Genomic DNA, 14,534 nt, shown 5'->3' with positions numbered 1-14,534 from the left:
GCTTAGATTGTAAGCTCCTTGAGGGCCGTGAAGGTGTCTTCTTCTGGTTCGCTCTGTTTCCCATGTCCCTCATTCAGGGCTCTAGTAGATAGTGATAGTAGAGGCTCTTCATCTATCTTGGGGCTACTGGCTTTGGTAATCCACATCCTGAGCCACTGGGATATTGGGCTGGAAAATTATCTGAGTTGGGCTCCACGCTTCTGTACCTCCACTGCCATGTCAGCTCTTACATGTCACCTCAGCCCTTGGGATCTTTCTTTTTCTTTCTCTCTCTCTCTTTCTCTCTTTCTCTTTCTCTCTTTCTCTCTCTCTCTCTCTCTTTCTCTCTTTCTCTCTTTCTTTCTCTCTTTCTCCCTTTCTCCCTTTCTCCCTTTCTCCCTTTCTTTCTCCCTTTCTTTCTCCCTTTCTTTCTCCCTTTCTTTCTCCCTTTCTCCCTTTCTTCTTTTCCTTCCCTCTTTCTCTCTCTTTCTCTCTCTCTTTCTTTCCTTCTTTCCTTCTTTCTTTCTCATACTTATTGAATGCTTACTGTGTGCAAAGCACTGTACTAAGCTCTTGGGAGGGTAAAATATAACAAAAAAAGACACATTCCTGCCCACAATGATCTCACAATCTAGAGGGGAAGACAGACAATAATATACATATAAATGAATAAATTACAGCTATATACCTATGTGTTGTGGGGATGGGAGGGAGATTCTTACCCTGGCCACTCTCCTTAGCACTTTTGCACCAATCTGCATTTCCTCCTTTCAGTGAGCTGGGCTGTAGGCTCCTTGAGGTCAGGGATATCTACTAATTCCATTGTACACACTTAAGCACTTAATACCTTGACCCACTCCGGTCTGGCTTCCAGCCCTTTAAATTCCACAGAAACTGCCCTCTCGAAGGTCACCACGAATCTCCTTGCCAAATCCATCAGCCACTATCCTCCTCGACCGCTCAGCTGCCTTCGGCTCTTTGGACCACCCCCTTCTCCTGGAAACGTTATCCAACCTTAGCTTCACTGACTCTGTCCTCTCCTGGTTCTCCTCTTATCTCTCTGGCTGTTCATTCTCAGACTCCTTCGTGGGCTCCTCATCTTCCTCCCATCTCCTAACTGAGGGATTCCCTCAAGGTTCAGTTCTGGGTCCCCATGTATTCTCCATCTACCCCCACTCCCTTTGGAGAACTCATTTTGCTCCCATGGCTTCGACTACCTCCTCTACATCTCCAGCCCTGAGCGCTCTCCCTCTCTCCAGTCTCGCATCTCCTTCTGCCTTCAAGACATCTCTATTGGCTGTCCTTCCGTCACATCAAACTTAACATCCCAAACAGAGCTCCTTATCTCGCCACCTAAACCCTGCCCTCCCCCTGACTTTTCCATCACTGTAGATGGCACCTCTTTCCTGCCTCACAAGTTCATAACCTTGGTGTTATCCTTGACTTCTCTCTGTCATTCCACCCACATATTCAATCCATAACTAAATCCTGTCGGTCCCACCTTCACAACATCGCTAAAATCCAACCATTCGTCTCCATCCAAACCGCTACCAAATTAATACAATCACTCATCTTATCCCCCCGGATTACTGCATCAGCCTCCTTGCTGACCTCCCAGCCTTCTGTCTCTCCCCACGCTAGTCCATACTTCACTCTGCTGACTGGGTCATTTTTCTACAGAAATGTTCAGGACATAGCATCCTACTCCTCAAAAAACTCCAGTGTTTGCCCATCCACCTCTGCATCAGACAAAAACTCCTCACCATTGGCTTTAAATCATTCCACCACCTTGCCCCCTCCTATCTCACCTCACTTCTCTCCTGAAATCCAGCTTTCACGCTTCACTCCTCTAGTGCTAACCTTCTCACTGGGCCTCTGTCTCACCTGTCTTGCCGCCAACCCCTAGCCCACATCCTGCCATGGCCTGGAATACCCTCCCTCCTCAAATCTGACAGACAATTATACTCCCCCGCTTCAAAGCTTGAGGGCACAACTCCTCCAACAGGCCTTTCCAGACTAAGCTCCACTTTTCTTCATCTCCCACTCCCTTCTGTGTCACCCTGACTTGCTCCCTTTTGTTCTTCCCCTCTCCTAGCCCCACAGCACTTACGCACGTATCTGTAGTTTTGTTTATTTGTATTGAGGTCTGTATCCCCCTCTCTAGACTATGAGCTCTTTATGGGCAGGGGATATGACTGTTTATTATTGTAATGTACTCTTCTGAGCGCTTAGTACAGTCCTCTGCACACAGTAAGTGCTCAATAAATACGACTGACTGAATGAATGAAATGCAGTGCTCTACACACAGTGGGTGCTCAAAAAGCAACATGGCCTAATGGAAAGAACATGGGCCCTGGACTCAGAGGTCCTGGGGTCTAACTGTGGTTCTGACACTTGCCTCTGTGTGACCTTGGGCAAGTCACTTCACTTCTCTGTGCCTCAGTTTCCTCATCTGTAAAATGGGGAGTCAATACCTGTTCTCCCTCCTACTTAGACTGTGAGCCCCATGTGGGACAGGGACTCTGTTTGACCTGATTATCTTATATGATCTTGTCTTATGAGAAGCAGCATGGTGTAATGGATAGAGCCCGGGCTTGTGAGTCAGAAGGTTATGGGTTTTAATCCCGACTCCGCCACTTGTCTGCTTTGTGAACTTGGGTAAGTCACTTCACTTCTCTGGGCCTCAGTTCCCTCATCTGTAAAATGGGTATTGAAACTGTGAGCGATTGCAGATGGAGGTGGGGCGTTCTGGGGGAGTTGTGTCCGTGGCGTCGCTATGGGTCGGTGATGACTCGACGGCATAAGACAAGACAAATCCACGGAAGCGGTGTCGCCTAGTGGATAGAGCAAGGGCCCGGGAGTCAGAAGGATCTGGGTTCTAATCCCAGATCTTATGTGTGACTCTGGGCAAGTCAGTTCACTTCTCTGTGTCTCAGTTACCTCATCTGTCAAATAGGGATGAATATGGTACATGGGCTGTGCCCAATCTGATTAGCTTGTATTTTACCCCAGTGCTTAGTACAGTGCCCGGCACATAGTAAGCACTTAAAAAAAAATAACAAATGCCAATACCACAGGTTCCACCGAACGGGCCAGTTCTGCCCTGGCCTCTCAGATTTAGATAGAAACCCCAGGCTAAACAGCACCCAAGAACCTGAAATTGGGTTTTCCAGTCAAAATCATGACTTTCGAGGTCACTAACTGATGAAGTGGTTCACCTCTAAGAAACCAACATCAGGACTTTCTTGAGAACCAAATAACAAAGTAGTTCACCTGTGAGAAACCAATATGGTGGCCACTTAAAGCAATGAATGTTTTCGTTGCAGCCGAGAGAGTCTGTTATTAGAAATGAAGCTTCAGCCGATGATTTGCTGAGCCAGGGGTGAGGCTAAGGCGCAAACAGGGTTGCCCAATGTTCTGACGTAATTTCTCTAGGGCAGGGAAAATGGGTCCCTGCTTATAATCCCCACTGGCACTGGAAGTCAAACCAAGGCTTCCTGCTGCCCTCTCCTGGAGAAGCAGCATGGCTCAGTGGAAAGAGTCCGGGCTTGGGAGTCAGAGATCATGGGTTCGAATCCCGCCTCTGCCACTTGTCAGCTGTGTGACTGTGGGCAAGTCACTTCACTTCTCTGGGCCTCGGTTACCTCATCTGTAAAATGGAGATTAACTGTGAGCCTCAAGTGGGCCAACTTAATTACCCTGTATCTACCCCGGCGCTTAGAACAGTGCTCTGCACATAGTAAGCGCTTAACAAATACCAACATTATTTACCCTACCAGCGTGGCACATCGCGGGAGTCTGTCGGGATTCCTCCTCAAGTGGCCCGTACCACAGCTGTATGAGGTCGGGAGTCAATCGGTCAATCACTGGTATTTGTTGAACACCTACCGTGAGCGCAGGGCACTGTACTGAACACTTGGGAGAAATCAACAGAGTTAGAAGACAAGCTCTCTGCCCTCAAGGAGTTTACAAACTAGCAAAGTTAAGGGTGGTATCCAGTCAGAGGGGAATCGAGACGGTCTTGTTGGTGCAGTTTGGGGGAATAAGGACTTGGGGGGCGAGGGGCAGTAAAGGAGAAGCTGACCTCACTACTACATGAGGTCAAGGCTCCAGCTTCCCCTTTTTTATGGTATTTGTTAAGCACTTATTCTGTGCCAAGGACTTTTCTAAGCACTAGGGTAGATACAAGTTCATCCGGTTGGACACAGCAGTCTCTGTCCCACATGGGGCTCACAGGCTTCATCCCCATTTTACGGATGAGGGAACTGAGACACAGAGAAGTGAAGTGACTTGCCCAAGGTCACACAGCCGACAAGTGGTGGAGTCGGAATTAGAACCTAGGTCCTTCTGACTCGCAGGGTCTATCCACTAGACCATGTTGCTTCTCTGAACCTTCTTCTTCACCACCCTGATGGCCGCTTTCTCCTCCTCTGTGAATACCATCCGGAATACCTCAATCCGAGCCTGACCCTCCCCCACAGCCCCCCACTGGATCCATCTCATCGCCACTCCAATAGTTGCCCCGGTTTTCCACCAACTGTTCCCCAGGAATACATTACTCCAAAAATCTTCCCACAAATGGCGGTCCCTAGGGACAAAACAACCCGGTAGGTTTTATGGGTCAGTGCATTGGACGATCGTTCTAAAATAGCAGTTGGGACAATATGGAACACCCTTGAAAAATGAGGATTAGTTTTGTACAGTTATCTTAGGGAGCCCGTCTGTAATCCGATGCTCGGCCTAATGCCTACTGTGGTGCTCAGCCTAGCACTCATCGTAGTGCTCATCAGTCGATCGAATTTATTGAGTGTTTACTGTGTGCAGTAAACTCATCCTAATGTTTATTATGGTATTCACCAAGGCGCTCATCCTAATGCTTATTGGGGTGCTCGTCCTAGTGTTCATCCTAGTGCTTATCCTGGTGTTCACCCTAATGCTTATCATGGTGCTCATTCTAGTGATCATCCTAATGCTCATCGTAATGCTTATTCTCGTGCTCACTGTCTATTGCTCACCCTGGTAAATCTCGTGGCTGACCAGTTTTATCTCCACAAGGCGGGGAGGGAAAGCATTAGTACACACAAGAAGGACATGAGAAGCAGCATGTCCAAGTGGCTAGAGCACAAGCCTGGGAGTCAGAAGGATGTGGGTTCTAATCCCGGCTCCACCACTTGGTCTGCCTTGTGACCTCGGGCATGTGGCTTCATTTCTTTGGGTCTTAGTTACCTCACCTGTAAAATTAGAATTCAAACTGTGAACCCCGTGTGGGAAATGGACTGTGTCTAACCTGATTAACTTGAGAAGCAGCATGGTTTAGTGGATGGCACCCGGGCCTGGAAGTCAGAAGGATCTGGATTCTAATCCCAGCTCCACCATTTGTCTGCTGGGTGACCTCGGGCATGTCACTTCACTTCTCCGTGCCTCGGTTAACTCACCTGTAAAAGAGGGATTAAGATTTTGAGCTCCATGTGGGACAGGGACTAAGTCCAACCTGATTAATTTGTGACTACCCTTAACTTGTAACTACCCCAGCGCTTAGAACAGTGCTTGGTATAGAGTAAGTGCTTAACAAATACCATCATTATTATTATTATTATTACCTACCCCTTCACTTAGTACAGTGCATGACAGATAGTAAGTGCTTAATAAATACTGTAAAAAAAAAAAAGGCCATAAGCAATACAATTTCTGCAGCAGCCAATGGTTCTCCCGGGCCAACATTCTACCTCTCACAGTAAAACTAAAAAATGAATAGGGGAACAGTGTGCTAGATGCCTTCCTGACATCCATCCTCGTGGTTATTGTCAAACCTACTAATGCCCTGAACTATTCTCTCTCATCCAGAACTTTCCTCACTTATGGACCTTTCATGCCTTAACTGATGCAAATCTTTCTTGACTCAAGTATATTTTCTGTCTGCATGACTTCCGAGGATAACGGATCTGTCATGCTCACCACCCACAGTGGAAATATGCTTCCTGTTTGTTTTAAACCTACCACATCTAAGAAGAAATGAATAAATACATTTTTTGTCCTGGTGTTGTGGGATTTGGGGAACAACAGTTCTGCGTTTGCTCCGTTGGCCAGTCTAAACTGTCATGCTCCAAAATGGCCACCCCACCCTTTTTCCAAAAAGGGTCAGGTAGACAAGGCTGCGCTAGGTAAATAATAATAATAATGGTACTTGTTAAGGGCTTACTGTTCTAAACACTGGGGTAGATACAAGGTTGTACACAGTGCCTGCCCCATGTGAGGTTTGCCTTCTTAATCCCCGTTTTAACAGTTGAGGGAACTAAGGTCCAGAGAAGTGAAGTGACTTGCTCAAGGTCACACAGACGACATGTGGCGGAGCTGGGATTTGAACCCAGGTCCTTCTGACTCCCAGGCCTGTGCTCTATCCACTAGGCCACGCTGCTTCTCTAGGTTGTTCTGAGAAGACCTCCGACAACATCTGCTGGGATCACATGGGTGATGGAGACAATCAATCCCTCAGCTCTTGAGCTAGGCTCGCTCAGCCCAGCTGTCTGGCAAACTTCTCATCAGCATTGAAAAGATTCAAGACGGCAAGTTCCAGCCTTATAAGCTGCTTGCTGAAGCTTGTCCGGTCTCAGCTGTCATTCCCCCTACAACCCTCCACCCGTCTCATGCCTCACTCACAACGTAACATTGGAACCCATGTCAGGGGACAGGTATATGTTAATCAAAAATTCAGTTGAATTCGTCACTCTGAATATACTTCTGCGTCTGTTCCATTAGAATATAAGCTCCTGGTGGTCAGGATACCTATCACTTGCTTGATTTGAACAATGCATTACACCGAATGGGTGCTCAATAAATGCTATCATTACTAACTAGAAATGATAGTATCGTTAGCTTACATAAGCTAACAACGGACGCTCTTACCCCTGTGATAAAAATGACATTCAAAAAGTTCTCCCTCCTCCTTAGACCTGATTAGCCCGTGCCCAATAAAACCCACAATTATTATTATTATTATTATTGTTATTACTGCTATTACCAAAAAGTAGTTTACACTTCCCTCACACACACTTTTGCTGCCATGAGAAAAATGACAGTCTGAAAGACATTTTACCCTTCCCCCAAGAGTAATGCCTTTCTATTGCCTTAAGGAAGTCTCTGATTCCGAGGTGATATTTTATTATAACACCACCTGTGAAATTGTGACATTATTTAAACACTAATATGTCAACTCCAATTATGCTGACGAACCATTTATCATTATTAAGGGTGGCTCATCTGTGACAGGTTTTCTCCTAAGAGGTTACAAGTTCAGGCAAGTGATGTTTACCCTCGCGATCCTTCAAACCCCTTCTCCAGAGACTCTCTCCACAGAGAATGGTCGAGGGCCAAGGTCTAATTGCCGTATCGTCCCTAGTGAGGGTGCTGGAACTCAGTACTCTCCGTCTCACCACTCGAGGGGCTGAAGATCGTGAAGGCAAGAGGCCGTCAGTGGTGACTCTTTTGACCAGGTGAGAAGAAAGAGCATCTCAGTCAGCAGCTGCTGGACGTGGCATTAAAGCCCGGGATCTTCCTGATCCTTTCACGTACTCAGAAGAAGAATAAGTAGGGTGTTTATTAAGCACTTGACATGTGCTAAACATTACCTTAGGATTCAGCTTGCGCTCAGTCTCTATCCTTCGATTTTGAACTTCACGAGGGACAGAGACCGTGTTTAAATCTGGCTTGCGTATTTTCTCCCAGCTCTTAAGGTGGTGCTTATTTACCCCTCCCTCTGACCCTATATCTTATGTATAGATCCATAATTTATATATTTATATTAATGTCTGTCTCCCCCTTTACACTGTAAGCTCACTATGGGCAGGGAACGTGTCTACCAATTCTGTTATATCATACCCTCCCAAGTCCTTAGTACAGTGTCCTGCACACAGTAAGTGCTCAAATATGTTTGATTGATTTCAGTGCTCTGGAGTTATGCTCTTAATATTAATTACGTAGGGTTCGGCATTTAAGAGGGAGGTTGGGCAGCGATTTTTCGCCCATTTTACGGACGGGGAAACTGAGGCCCACACAGTGGGCCAGTGGTAGTGTTGGAACTAGAAGACAGGACCTCTCAGTGTTCCCTATTATATTGGATTCTCCAAAATGCTCAGTACTTGCGGTGCGCAAAGCACTCCATTCATTTCATTCATTCATTCAATAGTATTTATTGAGCACTTACTATGTGCAGAACACTATACTAAATGCTTGGAATGTACAATTCGGCAACAGATAGAGACAATCCATAAATATTACTGATTGATTCATCGCAGACCTGTGCTCCTTTCTCTAGGCCACGCAACATCTCAAGTCTTTTGCAGGGAGGAAGCCACAAATCCGACTTCCTCCTTCTCCTCCGTTTTCCCCCCTACACACACACACACACACACACTGTAGAATTAAACTGTTCTCCCCCATCCTACAAAAGAATCATCCTCAGAGGGCAAAGCTTAAAATTCCTTTCTCGGCCCATTTCTCTGATTCAATTATCTGTTTACAGGGGAGAGGGTGAAAGAGGATGGAGAACTTTTTGCAAAGGGAACGGATTTCTAGCACCTCGGCAATGTGCATTCAGCTCAGAAATCAATAAGAAATAAATAGTAGGACATCCCCAAACCATAAAAAATCCTTCTGGCACAGAACGATAGAAAATTCGGCCTCTTCCCGCTTTCCGTCGATGGCTTCTTGCGGAGTCGTGAGTACCTATATTTACTGGAAGGATTTTATTTTTTTTTTTCATTCTTAATCTGGCTGCATTCCTTTGCGTCTCTCATGTAAATCCTTAAAACGAGTTTCTTCTCCCTTTTTTTAATTGGCCAATACAAAGAGATTCTTCTGCTCTTACTGGATCTCTAATACCTCTCCTGACAGCTTCCTTCAGGTCCCTAGGACTGGTTCAAGCTGCTCTGTCCAGACTTGTTAGACTCGTTTTTATCTCAACTCCTTGTGTCATTTCACCTTTCCCTCCTTCCCATCGACAGATCTTCAGGAGATACCAAGATGCCACCCGTCTGATCGGGAAACGGATAGCTGTGGGGACACGGAAGCCTACATCTCCTCCTCCCTGACGGAAGATGATGTATAGGTAAGTTTGCTTTTCGCCTCTTTGACTTTGGATGCCGTCATGGGCCCTAGGGACCCGAGCGGCTGGTTTTAAGACGCATCACTGGTCTTGCTCCGTGGCGCTCCCCATTCCGCGACATGAGGACCTCAGCTCTCGTGGGGTGACTGTGGAGCTGCTGCTCTTTAGCGGGGATTCTTCCCTTTGTCAAAATCCTCCGAGGAGCCATGTTTCCACCGGAAGACTCGCTCCCATCGTGTTTTGTGCAAGCTTTGGTTTGGGTCTGCGTTACATTTATTTTGGTGCCAAGAACCCCTCTGCCATTTGGTTAAGGCTTCCGGACTGCCCTCTCTTCCTTGGTTACACACTCCCTCTCCTTCAGCTCCCTTCCCTTCTGCTGCGGCTCCTGCACCGAATCTCGACACATAGCAAGACCTGGGACTCTTTTGGACCCTTGGAGAGACAGTAGGATAAAAGCGAAAACTCTCTCTGGCTTTTTTTCTGGATGCAAAAGAGAGAAAGAGAACTGTGAGTTGTTACTGAACGTTCTTTGTGAAAGAATCTGCCTGGACACAGAGAGGGTGTGCAAAAAGAGAGGAAGAAAGAAGGCAGGGAAGCTTTAATTCTGATCTATTTATACAGCTCTTCCGTGCTCTGTATAATATTCACAGAATCAGTGGCTCTGTGTACCTGTTCAGAGACTGGTAACCGCAGCTTTCCTGTCACCTTCTCTCACCGGACTGTGGTTCTCCCTGCTTATGTTTCTTTGCAGGAACGGTGGAGCATTCATGGTATTCTCTCTCCGGGGAGGTCTCACTCCCTCTCCACCTCCAAACAACCAGCCCTGGATCTGTTTTCTCCAGAACAGAACTCTGGACTAGCACTCTCAAGGGTTGTCTTTTTGATACTATGTTCTATTCCTGAGGAAGTCATTTCCTTCCCCTCCGTGGGCCTCTGTTTGCCCGGTTGTTTAATGGGCAACTGGGCCAGCTGCTTAGCTACCTCCCAGGCGTAACTTGGGGTTGAACCGAGTCGCTGTCGGTCGCCCTCTCTCTTGGGCGAACGGCGAAATATTCCAGAAATGATTTTCAGTCAATTTCCATTTGTGGAGTAGAATTCCGGAGCTAGAAAACAAGGACTCCTTTCAAAGAGCCCTGTGGCTCTGGAGAGAAGCTGATCAAAATCAGAAACAAGATGCCAGGGTCCTCAGTCCCCATCGTCTCCGCTCTTTCTCCTCTTAGTCGCCTCTCTTAGATTTCTCCCTTTTTCTATGGGACCCCGAATGACTTGAGTCTCCTTTCTCCACCACCGCTTCTCCTCCTTCCTCAGTGGTGATCTTCCTCTCACTCCCTTCTCTCTTGCTGACCCCACAGTATTCATTTCACACTCCCTTACTCTTTTCATTTCTCAGGTCTTAGTGGCTTATCCACTTTGAAGCCCCAATTATCATCTTTAGGTAATTAACCCCCAATTGACTTCATCGCCCTTTCCTCTCCCGCCTCCTGCCGGGTAGTTTCACGGAGCTTCTCCTGCCAAATGTCTCATCCCCATTTTCAGCTTAACTCGGTAAATACCAAACACCTCATCTTTTCTCCCGAATCCTCCCTTTTCTCCAAGCCTGAACTTCTGGGGCCTGGATCTCTGACTCTCGATTGCTCTCTGATTCTCTTTTTCTCTTTCTCCCACGGCATCCAACCAGCTTCTTTCTCTACCGTTTCTTCATGTCATACCCCACCCAGAAACTCCCCCGCAAAAAGTCACTAACTTGTTCAAGGGTAGAGAGACCATCCGTTCCTCACTAAATGGGGCAGTGTTGAATTTTGGGGTCCCTTCCACCATGGGGCAAATGGCTGATCTCACTCTCAGAGAGATCAGGAGCAAAGAAGTGAAGGAAAAAGAGGAGAGGATCCCTTCCTCCTTCCTCTCTTTCTCCTGTCTTCTTCCTCCTCATCCTAATGATGATATTTGTTAAGGGTCAAACACTATTCTAAGTGCTGGGGTAGATACCAGTTAATCAGGTTGGAGACCGTCCCTGTCCCACAGAGCGCTCGCAGTCTCAATCCCCCTTTTACAGATGGGGTAACTGAGGCCCAGAGAAGTGAAGCGATTTGCCCGAGGTCACACAGCAGACAAATGGTGGAGCGGGGATTAGAACTCATGTCCTTCTGACTCCCAGGCCCATGTTCTATACACTAGGCTGTGCTGCTTCTACCTAGGCCATGCTACTTCTCCTCCTCCTCATCCTTCTCCTTCCCCTCCTCATCCTTGTCCTTTTCCTCCCCTGCCTCTATAGCTACCACAAGGCTGCTTCTCGGTGCAGCTCCCAAAAGTTATCTGGTGTAGCAGGAACTGAGTACTCTCTAGCCTGTAACCTCGTTGAGAGCAGGGAACGTATCCCCCAGATCTCTAAGATGTACTCTCCCAAGTGCTCTGCACACAATAAGAGCTCAATAAATGCCATTAATTGATGGACTGATAGGCAGACACGCAGAGAACCTCTGCAAACTCCAGCGCATGCATGGCCTGGTGGCTAGAGCAGGGGACTGGGAGTCAGAAGGACCTGGGTTCTCATCCCAGCCTTGCCACTTGTCTGCTCTGTGACCTTGGGCAAATCACTTCACTTTTCTGTGCCCGAGTTCCCTCACCTGTAAAACGGGGATTATGACTGCGAGTCCCACGTGGGACATGGACTGTGTCCAGCCTGACTAGCTTGTATCTACTCCAGTGCCTAGTCCAGTTCCTGGCAGATAGTATCCACTTCAAAAATACCAAAAAAAGGTAGCCAGGACAGTCTGGGTGTTGAAGGGGAAGCAGCAAAGAAGAGAGACCAAATATATGAAGTTTGGTAAGTCTGGGAAAAGAGGAAGGCTCGCCTCTCCTCTCTTTTCTTACCTGATGTTACTACTTAAATCCCTCCTCTCACTTTTACTCTGGGTGAGTGTGTGTGTTTATTAGACTGTGATCCTTGCTCCAGGTTTCTCTCTCTCTTCCTCCCCCTCAACTCCTTCCTCTCTCTCTGTTTCTTTCCCTTTCTGTATCATCTTTCTCTCTCTTCTCCTTTGCTTTATGCCTCTGTTCTACTCCCTACCCTTGAGGGCCCATCCTCTAGACTAATCTCCACCCACTGCCCTGCTTTGTCCTCCAGGGTCCTGTAGAAAAGAGGAAACCCTTGCTAAGTTCCAGCTTGCTTGTGTCCCTTCTGAAGTGGGACTTTGATCGTCTAAAGATCTCACAGCTGGAGATAGCGTCCACGTGGGGTTCAGTCAAGACATATGGTCCACAGATCCAGCTGGACCGTGTGTCTGGGTGTCCCTGCCCCTCTGCTCCCTCCCCTTCCGCTCCCGCCGGCTAGAGGGACGCCCAACGATTTCCATGTGGGACCGCGGGATATTCCTGCCCCCCTGCCCCTGCCCAGGGCCACTGGCCCAGATCCACTCCTCAGAGTAGAGCTCTAAAAATGAGCCACAGCAGGAGACCCAGACAGCTGCCTGCTGAATGGACAGTTGAAACTGGGAAAGCAAAAGCAGAGAGGGCAGAGGAAAGGTCTTATGGATGCAGTAAAACAAAACCTCAAGACAATGTTGCATCCCAGCTGAAAATTGGGAGTCACTTACGGACGATAAAGCAGCGGAGCGCACTACCGTCGACAAAGGACCTGTTCTTTTTGAGCAAAACTTCATCAGGAATGAGAGATAAGAAGGGAAAAGGGAAAACAGCTTTCTGTGTGCTACAAACTTGAAACATGACAATACAAAGGACAGCCTTTTGTTTGCCTCGTGTGACTGGGATTGGTGAGTCCCACATTGACCTTTTCAGTCATACACACACAACGCAAATACACACACGTGAATTTCACCGTCAGTGCTATCTTCGGATATGAAGAACAATCATATCATTGTACATGAAGCATGAAGAGGCAGCGGGGAACTCGAATGGCCCCAGTCCATCTATTGAACATAAGCTTTAAGGGAAATAATGGTGGAAATCCATCAGTGGTATTTATTGAATGCTTACTGCGTCCCTGCCCACAATTAGCTTACAGTCTAGTGGGGGAGACAGACATTAAAAGAAATTACAGATTGTGGAAGTGGCAGAATACAAGTGATATAATATGGATCATAATAACTGTGGAGTTCGTTAAGCACCTACTCTATGCCAGGCACTGTACTAAATGCTGGAATAGGTACAAGGTAGTCTGGTTGGACACAGTCCCCATTCCACACGGGGCTCACAGTCTTAATCCCCATTTTACAGACGAGAGAACTCAGGCTTAGAGAAGTGAAGCGACTCGCTTGCAAAGGTCACACAGCAGACAGTTGACAGAGCGGGGATTAGAACCCAGATTTGGAAAAGGCCCGGGCTTGGGAATCAGAGGTCATGGGTTCGAATCCCTGCTCTGCCACTTATCAGCTGTGTGACTGTGGGCGAGTCACTTCACTTCTCTGTGCCTCAGTTCCCTCATCGGTAAAATGGGGATTAAGACTGTGAGCCTCACGTGGGGCAATCTGATTACCCTGTGTCTACCCCAGCGCTTAGAACGGTGCTCTGCACATAGTAAGCGCTTAACAAATACCAACATTATTATTATCCTTCTAACTCCCAGGCCCATGCTCTACCCACTAGGCCGCACTGCTTCTCTGTTATGGGGCTAGGGTGAGTGTCAGAGTTCTTTAGGGGTGCAGCTGCAAGTACATAGGCAACGTGGAAGGGAGGGAAGGCCTCTTGGAGGAGATATGGTTTTGATAGGGCTTTTAAGGTGGGGAGAGCGGCCAGTTGGATAGAAAGTTCCAGGCCAGAGGGAGGATGTGAGCAAGTGTTGATGGTGAGAGAGTCAAGATCAAAGCACAGTGAGTAGATTGACATCGGAGGAGCAGAGCGGGCAGACTGCGTTGTAGTAGGATATCGGCGAGGTAAGGCCAGAGGGAGAGAGTTAAAGCCGATGGTAGGAGGTTTCCGTTTGCTGTGGAGGTTTATGGAACATCCCTGGAGGTTTTCAAGGCATGGGAAGAGGCGATCTGAATGTTATTTTAGAAAAATGATCTGGGCATCAGTGTGAACTATGGACTGGAGTGGGGAGAGGCACGAGGCGGGCAGGCCGGCGAGGAGCCAGATGCAGTAGTCCAAGTGGGATGGGATGAGTGCTTAGATCAGCTTGGAGAGGAAAGGGCAGATTCTAAAGGTGATGATGACGATGATGGTTTCCGTCAAGTGCTTACTCTGTACCAGGCACCGTCCTAAGCACTGGGATGTAGATCTGACAGGATCTGGTGACAGACTGAATGTGCTGGCTGAATCACAAAATAAATAGAGAAGCAGCATGGCTGAGTGGAAAGAGCCCGGGCTTGGGAGTCCGAGGATGTGGGTTCTAATCCCAGCTCTGCCACTTGTCTGCAGTGTGACCTCGGGCAAGCCACTTGACATCTCTGTGCCTCAGTTACCTCATCTTTAAAATGGGGATTTAGACCGTGAGCTCTAT

At 47.6% G+C, this 14,534-nt stretch overlaps 1 protein-coding gene across 2 annotated transcripts in view; it reads left to right on the top strand.

Moving 5' to 3' along the window:
• The first annotated feature begins 8,930 nt into the window (after nucleotides 1–8,930).
• The window catches only part of LOC100081021 (transmembrane serine protease 11A), a 39,196-nt gene continuing 33,592 nt past the window's right edge, over nucleotides 8,931–14,534 (top strand). For both annotated transcript variants that reach the window (XM_029074004.1, XM_039913305.1), the window contains exon 1: nucleotides 8,931–9,082. In XM_029074004.1, coding sequence (XP_028929837.1) covers nucleotides 9,072–9,082 — 11 coding nt within the window. In that variant the 5' untranslated portion in view covers nucleotides 8,931–9,071. The remainder of the gene's footprint in view (nucleotides 9,083–14,534) is intronic.

The sequence above is a fragment of the Ornithorhynchus anatinus genome, chromosome 10 (assembly GCF_004115215.2).
Source record: "Ornithorhynchus anatinus isolate Pmale09 chromosome 10, mOrnAna1.pri.v4, whole genome shotgun sequence".
Taxonomy (NCBI): domain Eukaryota; kingdom Metazoa; phylum Chordata; class Mammalia; order Monotremata; family Ornithorhynchidae; genus Ornithorhynchus; species Ornithorhynchus anatinus.
Note: the sequence above shows the minus strand (reverse complement) of the source record. Positions and strands in the feature narration are given on the sequence as shown.